An 11,455-nucleotide genomic window follows, 5' to 3' on the forward strand; every position below is an offset into this window, starting at 1 on the left:
TGTATGTACATCTGTGTGTGTCTGTTTCTGTGACTGTGTGTACATTTGTGTGTGGCTGTGTGCATGCTTATATGTTTGTGTCTGTGTGTGTATATATGCAGTTTTGTAGGAGATAAAAACCTTCAGTCTTAATGGTTTGATGGTCCTACCCAGGCACATGTGTTGAACAGTTAGCCCCCCAGCTGGTGGTTCTATTTGTGAAAACTTGCAGAAATGTTAGGAGGTGGGACTTAGCTGAAGGAATGAGGTCAGTAGAGGTGTTTCTGCAAAGGTTAAGCCTGGGGTATCATCTCTTTCTGCTTCCTGTTCTCTGTGATGTTATAGCCTCCTCTTCCACACGCTTCTGTAGCCACGGTGTACCTCACCACAAGCCCAGCATGAGCAGGTCCAAGGACAAGACAAGCAAGTGACATATGCAGAGTCCCATTTATGGTACTGAAATACAACACTGTAACTGTTACATTCTGTCTGCCTGCTCATATGTCAGTCTGTAATATTAAGAGAATATGTTGTAGTAACCCACATATGTGGTTCTTAAATCCTAGAGCATGCGAGGAGCTGCTAAAAATGAAGTTCTAAGGACTGCCCCAAACCACTCAAGAATGTTTATGATACCTAACGTTAATTAACAGGGAAAAAGACCAAAATATATGCACTATAATGTAATGATATAAAATATACAGGTGGTGTGTGCACTCACACACAGGTGGTAGGTAATAAATAAAGACAAAAACTGTACAGGAGTAATGGTGACGTTAAAAATAAAAACCTTATTTCCTACATAAGCTTTGTTCGTTTGTTACTTTTGTGTGGGATTAATCATCACATAGAAGTTTTTAGAGAAATGGTTTATATTCACAAAGTAATCATAAATGTGCCTAGATATAGAAGCAACATGACTTCTTTATAAAGAGGTTGTACACAGACACAGACACTGTCAGACATGGTGGTACATGACAATAACCCCAGTAGTTAGGGACTGAGGCTGGACAAAAAGGTCAAAGTCAACCTAGTGAAGTTCAGACTGACCTAGGCTAGAGAGCCCTCAAAAACAAAAGGGGGGTTGGTAAGATGATTCTGAGACTAAAGGTGCTTGCCACCAAACCTGAGGACTTGAGTTTAATTCCTGGGACCCATGGTGGTGGAAGACAGATGTCCATGAGTTGTCTTCCAACCTTTGTGCATGCACAGGGACACATGTGCTCACACACAAATACTTTTTAAAGTAAAAACAGTAACAGTAGCAAGCCAGTGTTGACTGGTCACTTCCGATGTTACTTGACTGACATTGTGAGCAACTAAAATAAAGACAAGTGAGCTTTGCTAAAAGTGACTCAGGGACTCAGGACTCAGGAGCTGAAAGCCTTTACTCTGAACAAAGTGCTCTGCTGGAACTGGAAGCATCTGCTGGCCAGGGCAATGCCCTTGACTTTGTATCATGTAGTGTGGCAAGAAGTAGCAAGGCTACACAGGGTTCCCAGCAGCATGGCCTTGCTCTAGAGAATAAAAACTGCTACAAACTACCCACCTATCAAAGTTATTGACTAGCTTCTTTCTGGAGAACAAAATACAGGAGCATCACAAAATGATGGTTTTGAAGGAAAACACAAAGGAGGGGATGAGAAAGAGAGTCCTGGTAAGGAATTAAGAAGTAAAGTCTGACTCCAGAGGTACCAGTTTATTTGACATAGCGCATGATTCAAAGCATCTGATATCACAAAGCAAACAAGGATTTCTCATCTCTCTAGTATAATATACCAGATACCCTGAATAGAGTCTATTCAAGGTCCTGGTTCTTTTTCTCCCGTGTGGTATCAATATAAGGTTATCCCTGACTAGCTTAAACGAATGAGACTCAGACTATGGTTATTTTATGTGGCTTTGATAATTACTGGGGGTGGGTAATCCCTAATCTACTTTTCTAACTGCTGGCCTGGCTGCCTCCCCAGCGGTATTCCCCAGTTTCTCCTGGTCACATGCTTATGGTCCATCTCCCTCATGGCAGCTCCTCCTATCCTTGTTTTTCCTCCTTCTCTCCTTGATCTCTCCTCTCTCCTCTCTCTTTCCACCCTCAATCAGGTAACTCAAAACCCACCTACCTCTAATCCCTCCAGTAATTTAGCTGCAACCAATTTTATTTAACCAATAGTTTTAAATTAAGGAACAAGGTTCACACAACAAAAGCTTGTAAAAGTGAGAATTCACTCATAGGCCTAGACCTTCTGGTATAGGATTTAGCATTACAATAGATAACATCTGACAAAACCTCAACACCCACATACCTAGAATTCAATGGTTTCCCTAATTAGTACACATTTCACATTCTTTGAAGGCTTGGGGGGCAGAGGGGAAACAAGGCTTCAAACTGTCCCTCTGAGCCAAAGGCACTTAATGTCAAAAGAAAAGGGACAGTAGAGTCACTCCACAGGCATTCCTGTGTGTTCAGAACCCTAAACTTGAGTGTACCCTCACTGTCCCAATGGGATTTGTCACAACAATGTAAAAGACACTGATTTCCTTTCTTGAAAGAACAAAGTGCAGTATGAATATAAAAGACTCGAACCCCACCCTTTTCTGAAAATAATATATAAGAGAACTCTCACCTTATATGATTAATATTACTCAAGAATCACACATGGCAAAAAAATAGCTAAAAAATAATCTGTCATAAATTCTCACTATGCAATCACAATACACTCTGCTAGTTCGAATAGAATCTGCAAGTTGGAGAGAGCCATAGAGATCATGTCGTCCATTCATGAGGAGACAGAGGTCCAGGCAGACAAGGTGCTGGACTCCAGGGCCTGATCCTGTGGCAGAGTCTGGCCAGGACTTCACGGTTCTCAGCTCTCTCCTCTTCAAAAGGCCTTCAAAGTAAAACATGGTGATGATCCCCAAAGACACACCACACAATAAAGCACAAGCACTGACACACGCCAGCAATTTGGTCACTCGAGACAGTTCCTTTGGCCACTGGGTGGATATGCAATTCTCCTCAGATGGAATGCTTTACATGAGATCAGTTCAGATTTCCAGGGGGAGACCAGCTGCAAGTAAGAAACACCTTCTTGGATCTGGAAAGGCTCCTCTTGGTTATCAGTCTGCAGTGGGCAGGTGGTCGGCTGCACAACGGAATCCCAGGTTGGATGCAGAGCTATCTGGTGTGTTCTGGCTTCGAGCTGCACAGCGGTACCTATAGCAATAGGACTGTAACAGATAACATGCCGTAAGAGATCCTGGAACCCTTGGCTTAAGACTTACGTTACATACAGCTTCACAAAAATATCTGGTACAGAGAACTCAGAGCTAACTGAAGGAAGAGCTGCCCTCTTAAGATCTGCCTTCTTAAGATAGTCTGTGTGATGTACCCTTGGCAAAAGGCAGCACATTCAAGAGTCGGCCAGCCAGTATCTTTTACCTTAGAAATACCACCTACATATGGCAGAAAGGCTACCACCACTTATGACACCCAAAGAACAAACAGTAGCCTCCCATGGTTATCCATGTGATTGTGTAGTCAGCAGGCTACTACAAAGAATCATGTTTGAGTGTGTGTGTATGTGTGTATGTGTGTGTATGTGTATGTGTGTGTGTGTGCATGTGGTATGATCTAACCTATATAATCATATGCTAAAAAAAAATAAAAGACCCATGAGATTATAACATGCACACACAATCATTATCCTTTCATGCACAGCTTCTAATTTTTGGCATAGTATATCAATTTTTGACATTATAACAATAGATATAAATGTCAACAAGAAGATTAATAACAGCATCAAATATCATGGAATTAAACACACTGGCAAAAATTTAAGAGTCATCATAAGAACTTAAAATACATGAAAAGCTGTTGGAAAATCACTTTCTTCCCAATACCTCAGGATTTTAAATCATAGTAATAATAAAACTATGCATGTTGGGGTTTGGTTTATTTCATTCTATCTAATTGTGAAAGAGCAGAGAATAAATGCTCATGCAAACATGGGCACTGATTTCCTTGGACATACTCGGCATGGTAACAGGCACTTTCGTCTGCTATTTCTTTGATTGTAAAAGCCCAGGCAAATCAAACAAGTTACAGAAGGTGACACAGTTGTTAAAGAAAGCAGGATTCTACTCTGAACAAACTGTAGTGTGCTTCCTTTCTTAGCAAGAGTCTAGACTCAGGTGCAAAGGGTACCCTCTCTCTCATGTCTTCTTTCCTACCGCTAACACACAGCCTACTTACACACATTCACACAAACATACAGTACATGTATCTGTGGACTACTGACACAGCTGCAAGATTCCAAAATAACCATGCCTGGAACTCCTGTGAGGGTCATTCTCCAATTCAAAATAGCATGAAATAAAAACAAACTGGTCATCCTGGGAGCCAGGAGTGTAAGTCAAGAGTTAGCCCATTGAGCCCATGGCTGCCAATGGGTAAAAGACACTTCAAAAAGAATCATGTAGAAGTTGGGAACTCACACAAAAGAGATAATTTGTGGGAAGGGAAAAAAAATAGGTCAGCATGCAAGACATTTTTTTTATTCCTATTATTTCTTTTCTCTCACAAAAAGTCAGATGCTTCTAATCTCCATAAAAATTATCTCTGAGGCTGACATGGAAATTCTCTGGTGCATTTTCCCCATAGGAAAAAAAAAAAGGAAGACATAATGCTCTATCTTCTTTAGATAATAAAACAATAGCAACCAATTATCCTTGTGGAGAGTAAGGAACAGAATGTATTCCCAACTCTCAGGTAGACAGACAGAAGAGGAAATTTGAATGTGCTTAAAATAATAAAGTGATCCTTCTGCATCTTTGTGATCAGCATGACCAGAAGCTTTCAAATGTCTGGCAAGAGGTATGTGAGGAGACACAGTAGAATCATCAGCACAGGCACTAGATTGCTGAGAAATGACAGAACACCGATATTTCTAGAATCAAACTTTGATAACTCAGAGGAAACCACTCACATGCAGTGAATCCACATTGCAGCAAAGGTTAAGCTCAAGGGGAGGCACACTAAAGACTCTCGCAGTCTTCTCCCATGAATAGGCCACACACAAAGAAAACAACCAAGCATTCCATTTCCTGGCTGCATACACCAGGAGAATGAGCCCAGGTCTAGGCGTGATCCTGGCCTGGCTTGTTGGAGGCCATAGGCAGATGAGGAAACAATGAATATGCATCAAAAACTTACAAACAGCCTTGAGCTAAGCTAGTCATTTGGATCACCTGCAGAATGTCAAAGTCTCTAGGAAGACCCAGGTGATACATACATGTTTATGGCAATGGTTCTCAGAATGCAGGATCTAGGATCACCAAAGAATAACATTTGCTTGGGCCTGTGAGGGATTATTTTGATGAGGTTAACTGATGTGGGAAGACCCAACCTAAATATAGGTGGCATCATTCCCTATGTTAGAGTTCTAGACTACATAAAAAGAAGAAAGCTAGCTGGACACCAGTATTTGTTCCTCTCTGTTTCCTGACTGTGGATACAATGTGACCAGCTACCTCAAGCTATAAGCACTATAACTTCCATGTCATGATAGATTACTGTGGCACTGTCAGCCAAAATAAACCTTTTCTTTCATAAGTTGCCTTTAAATTACTTATTCTGTTTGTGTGCTGCATACTCCAGTGATGCAATGACAGTCATCAGTCCTGGCATATACTTCCTTCCACCCTCTGAGTCTTCTCACTGGCCCTTAGGTTGCCTTAACCAAGGTATTTTATCACAGCAACAAGATAAGTAACTCAGGAAACAGACAGACATACGGACAAACACACACACACACACACACACACACACACACACACACAGAGAGATAGACAGGCAGGCAGGCAGGCAGGCAGGCAGGCAGGCAGGCAGGCAGGCAGGCAGACTGAAGAGGTTGTCCAAATACACATCCTAGGATATACGCCCAGACATCCAGACATGCTGCTTTCGTGGTGCTTTTGCGGTACTCAAGCTACATTTCTAACAAGGTTTCAGTCCCTGCTCAATCCCTGGGGTACAATTTATAAAGGAGGGTGGCCGGCATTTAACATGGCTAAAGAGATGTATCAGAAGCACAATTTAAAAAAAAAGGACAAAAATTAGGCAAAACAACAGGCAGAGTAGACATAGCCTGATGACATCACAGCAAGGTTCTACCTGATATATGAATGCTTGTAGTAGGCCAGGGCAACTTCAGGCATGAGGAACGCAATCAGAGCAGACAGACAAGGAACTTGTTATCAGAGAGCTGCCATTCCAAGGGAGGAGTCAGACTGCAAACTGACTGAAGCATTCAACACTGCTCCCAAGAGTGCCCAGCTCTGAAGAAAGGAAGAGGGGAGGGATGGCCGTAAGAAAAAGAAGTGGCTGCTTCTTAGAGGGTGCTTTGCAAGACTCTGAGAGCAACCTAAGATGCCCAAAGAACTGGAAAACTGGAATTCCAGAGAAAGTTAGCCAAAGACAGGTAATGTAAAAAGCAAGATATGTGAGCAGATAAATAAATGGAATCACACCACTATGTCCATAGTCTGAGGAGTTTGGACTCAATACAAGTGAAAATTATGATAAACAATTTGCTAATCTTTTGACCAGCAAGGGAAAAAAAAAAAAAAAAAAAACAGTCTCAGTGGCTATTTAAGCTTAGGCAGAGCCTTCCAGAATCTGTCCTCACTGACAAAATAAAGCCGTCCATAAAAGTACACAGAAACATTCATCTTGGCCTGGAGAATGAGCTCACTGTTAGACACCTGCCTACAATCTCCAGCACCACAGAAACGGACACTTACCAAAACAAAGCCCTCAGTAAGAAACAAACAAAATAAGCGCTGAAAAGAAAGCACTGCAAATGTTTTGCTTTGGGGATCCACTCTGTCACTGAACCTCTGCTTGGGTGGCCTCATCTTCACAGAAATGAGCAGCACTGTCCAGCTTGGATCAGGCCTCTGAGATTCTTGGTTGTCTGTGGGGGAAAAATGATACCTCTCCCAGCTTCTGGCTGTGGGCACATATGAATACCTGGATGGCAGGGAACAGGTTATGCGCCACATAAACCGACAAGCTGAAGGACAGCTCTGGTGATGAGGCACAGGACTGCAGTGTTCCTTGGTTGGATTACTCTATATGCTACAAAAGCCAGGCTGCAACAGCCGATGAATTTTTAGTACCTGCTTAGAACAGTGTTGAAAAGGATTCTGCATCGATGACACAAGAGACTAGAAAAAGATTGGTGATATACAAAATTGTTATTATGACCAAAATTGAAAACCTTGAGCATAATATAAGATGATTCAATTTTGAAAAAATAGATATTAAAGTATATAAAACTCATGGCAGAATAGCATCTAATAGTTTTCTCTAAGACATAGGATATCTGATTTTCATTGTCATCTTTCTCATTTTATTTATTTTCTAAATTTTATGTGATGAAATTGTTTTGTTTATATACCAAAACACTTTCAAGAAAATCAGCAACCACAAAAGGTTTTACTACTGGGTCTCTGCAGTTCCTGAGGCCTTCCATTAACCAAACAACTATGAAAATTTGAACCCAAAAAAGAAAGCCTCACCACATGTGTGGTGAGGGCATTGGGACAGCACTTGGTGGTAGAGCACCTCCCCAGTGTATGCAGTCCTTGGGCTTGATCCATAGAGGCACACGTGTGCATACACACACACACAGACACACACACACACACAGACACACACAGACACACACAGACACACACACACACACACAGAGACACACACACACACACAGAGACACACACAGACACGTGTTAAGAGCTCAGACCCAGCACTTGTAAAGAGTCAATAATACTACTATCATTCTACTTACACACATCCATTCACTAAGAAAATATGTATTAATAAGTAGTTCTCTAAAACTTCAATAATGGGTCACTGATGAGACACAATTAAAGAGTGAATGTCCTGGTTATGAATGTTCTGGTTGTTCTTTATATCTTTCTACCTCTATTTTCAGCATGAAAAGTAGTTCTTAAAGGGAGTTAGGTCTTTGGGTGGCTGGAAAATGGGTCATTCTATTAATTAAGAACAGGAGTAGTAGGAGGGACCTGTTTCAGCCTGATTTCATCAAAATGGGTAATTACTTTGTAAAAGTGATCTTAGTATCTGTGCTAAGGATGTGCTCTCGGCTCAGGAAACTATCCATTTAAGATAATGACCTACAACCCTGGAGGCCTTCAACTCAAGTGGGGCAGAAATATGGTTTTCATGATGTTTCTCAGACAAAGGGTATTTTGAAGGCAATTGTATCTCATACTGATTCATTCTAAGGAAGCCTGTACCAGATGTCAGGACTTACCATTGCTCTTTCAAATGATACTAGACCAACTTCTTTGTCATTCTGGTAGAAGGGTAGCCCTGATGCTATGGATTGGAATGAAGACCCCACACTGGGAAGTTAGGCATCAACCTAACCACACCAAGAGCCAAAGTCCGTCCTTGAGTACTTATGTGAACTGTTCCATCTACTTAACATATGCCAACTCTGCACATTCTTCCAATAACCCTATGAGAAAGATGTAAATAGCATGTACATTACACACATGAGGAAAAAACTGAGGCCGAGAGATATTCATGGTGTGCCTAATGCCACACCACATAAACAGCAGATCAGGGAATGGTTGCCTATGTCCTTAACTGGTTGCTGTACTACCTCAAAGCCTCTCTGTGTCCCCATCTCCTTCATGAAGCTGTTACTTAGACAGACTGTTAAAACCTAGAATGAGGGAGGGGCCTGGAGAGATGGCTCAGCAGTTGAGAGCACTTATTCCCAGGGAACCCAGGGTTGATTCTGGAGACCCGATGGCTTACAACTATTAATAACTCTAGTCCCAGGGGATCCAATGATATCTTCTTGCCTCCATGGCACTAAGAATACAAGTTGTATACAAACATACATGCAGGCACAATACCATACTATACACACACACACACACACACACACACGCATGCACGCACGCACACACACAAGCACGCAGGCACGCACGCATGCACACACACGAGTTTCTTAATTAATAAAAATCACTCTTTAAAAAAAAGAAACTAGACATGATTATAGGAGTTTACTTTAACAAGGTAAAGTAACCTTAGTTTATGACCAAAAGTATGTTACTTTCTAGTCAGAGAATTTTAAATATTAATATGGGGCTGGAGAGATGGCCCAGTGGTTAAGGATACTGGTTGCTTTTCTAAGAGACCTGGGTTCAATTCCCATAACCCACATGGTAGCTCACAATTCTCTGTAACTCTGAGGGTATCAACACACAAGTTGTGCAGCTATATATGCAGATAATTTACTCATAATATAAAATAAAAATAAATATTTTAAAAATCAATTATAACATTCTTTATATTTTAAAAACTAATTATAACATTATTTCTTTTTATTTATTTCTGTAATTGCCATTTTTCTTTGGAAAAATCCTAATTTTATCTAGTTTTGTTATTCTATTGTTCATTAGATATATTCTACTGCTTAACCAGGAAAAGTTAATCATTAACTTGGCTCTACATCAGCCATTCATTTTAAAATAAAGTCATAGATACCAAGCCTAAGGAGAGAAAAATGAAGTGATATAAACACCTTAATCCAAAAAAGACAAAGAATAAAAAAGAACAAATAAGGCAAAGGAAAAAACCAAAAGCTCAGGATACCTAATAATATTAATAGTTTCATTAAATATAATTGGTTTAAATAATGAATGAAATGCAGAGATTAAAATAATAAATACAAAAATTCATATAAAAGATTTGATTCTTTAAAAGACAGAATTAACAGAGCATACCCAAGTAGAAACAGATAATCTACAAAGCCAAGCATCTATTAAACAAGAAACTCTCATTTCTGTCTGGTTTGAGTGTATCCCTAAAAGCTCTGACAGGGGTTGTTTAAAGGTGAGGGCTTTGGGGGAGGGGACTAAAATTAGATAAAGTCATTTGGGTAGAGTCACTATGCTTGAATCTTATTGACTTTATAGAAAGAGGAAGAACAATCATAATGAATGTGTACACACAAAACACCACACACACACACACACACACACACACACACACACATATATACCATTACTTCCCATATGATGCCTTAGAAAAACTCTGGACCCAGCATGAATATAAGCACCATATGATGTTCCTCAACTTTGGATCCCTAAAAACATAAGCCAAAATAAGTCTCTTTAAAAAAAAAACAACTAATCTTTTTGGGTTTTCATTATAGTAATGAAAAGGTGGGCTAAGTGCAAAAGTCTAGGTCCAAATGCCTTTAAGAGGGAATTCTACCAAGCACTTCAGAAAGAAATGATGTTAATTTTACTTGAAATCTTCTTAAATATTGAAGATTAAAAAAAAACTTAAGATTCAAGACTACTTTACGATTAAATTTATGAACACAACAGCATATCAAAAGCACACAAAAATTAGGAACAACAAAAAAGGTTCTACTGATCATTAATTATATGCAAAAGTTCTCAATGTTTTAGAAAACTGAATCCGAAATATATAAAACAGCACATCATGACTAACTGCAACAGACAGCAAGAGTGCAGTGATGGCTTAAGAGGTGAGACCAAGCTGGACACAGTCAGGTGCTAATGTGAGAACCTGGGTTCCATAGAGATTCAAACTTAGTCTTGGCTACATAGTGAGACACTGACTCAAAAATAAGTAAGTAAACAAACTAACAAGCAAACAAATAAAACCAATAAAATGAAATCAATCATTGTACGTCATCATATGATACTATATTAATGGACTTTAAAGGAAAAGAAAATCATTTCAACAAATGTACAAAAAGCATATAGCAAAATCTATTTCATTGATGACTAAAAATATTCCTTGAATATTGAGGAATTCCACCAGCCCACTGGCTCGGGTTCCTTCTCTGGGCTGGTGTCCTGAGCAGACCTTGGGCACAAGCTCTGCAGCCAGTCCCACAACACCCAGAGGAAGCTGCTGCACTCCCAGATGCTCTAACAAGCCCAGGATCACAGGATCCCAGAATCACAGGATCCCAGAGACAGCTTGACTTGAGGAGTTCTGACACAATCAGGATCACAGGAAGGACAGGCTCTAGTCAGATTTAGCAAGGGCAGGTAGCACTAAATATTGCCAGATGCGGGGGGCGGGGGGCAAGTGTAAGAAAATAAACAATACAAACCAAAGTTACTAGGCATCATCAGAACCCAATTCTCCCACCATAGCAAATCCTGGACATACCATTACACCGAAAAAGAAAGATTCAGATATAAAATCACTTATCATGGTGATGTTACAAGACTTTAAGAAAGACATAAATAAATAGCACCCTCAAAGAAATACAGGAGAACACAGGTAAATAGCTAGAACCCCTTCAAGAGGAAACACAAAAATTCCTTAAAGAACTACAGGAAAATACAATCAAACAGGTAAAGGAAATGAGCAAAACCATCCAGAATCTAA

At 40.1% G+C, this 11,455-nt stretch overlaps 1 protein-coding gene across 1 annotated transcript in view; it reads right to left on the reverse strand.

Annotated features, from left to right (window-relative positions):
• Positions 1–1,663: 1,663 nt before the first annotated feature.
• Sumf1 (sulfatase modifying factor 1) overlaps positions 1,664–11,455 on the reverse strand; it is an 82,341-nt gene continuing 72,549 nt past the window's right edge. Inside the window, exon 9 of the mRNA XM_031382801.1 lies at positions 1,664–3,207. Within this exon, the coding sequence (XP_031238661.1) occupies positions 3,097–3,207 (111 nt within the window). The 3' untranslated portion in view covers positions 1,664–3,096. The remainder of the gene's footprint in view (positions 3,208–11,455) is intronic.

This window comes from Mastomys coucha, unplaced genomic scaffold (genome assembly GCF_008632895.1).
Source record: "Mastomys coucha isolate ucsf_1 unplaced genomic scaffold, UCSF_Mcou_1 pScaffold20, whole genome shotgun sequence".
In the NCBI taxonomy this organism is placed as follows: Eukaryota; Metazoa; Chordata; class Mammalia; order Rodentia; family Muridae; genus Mastomys; species Mastomys coucha.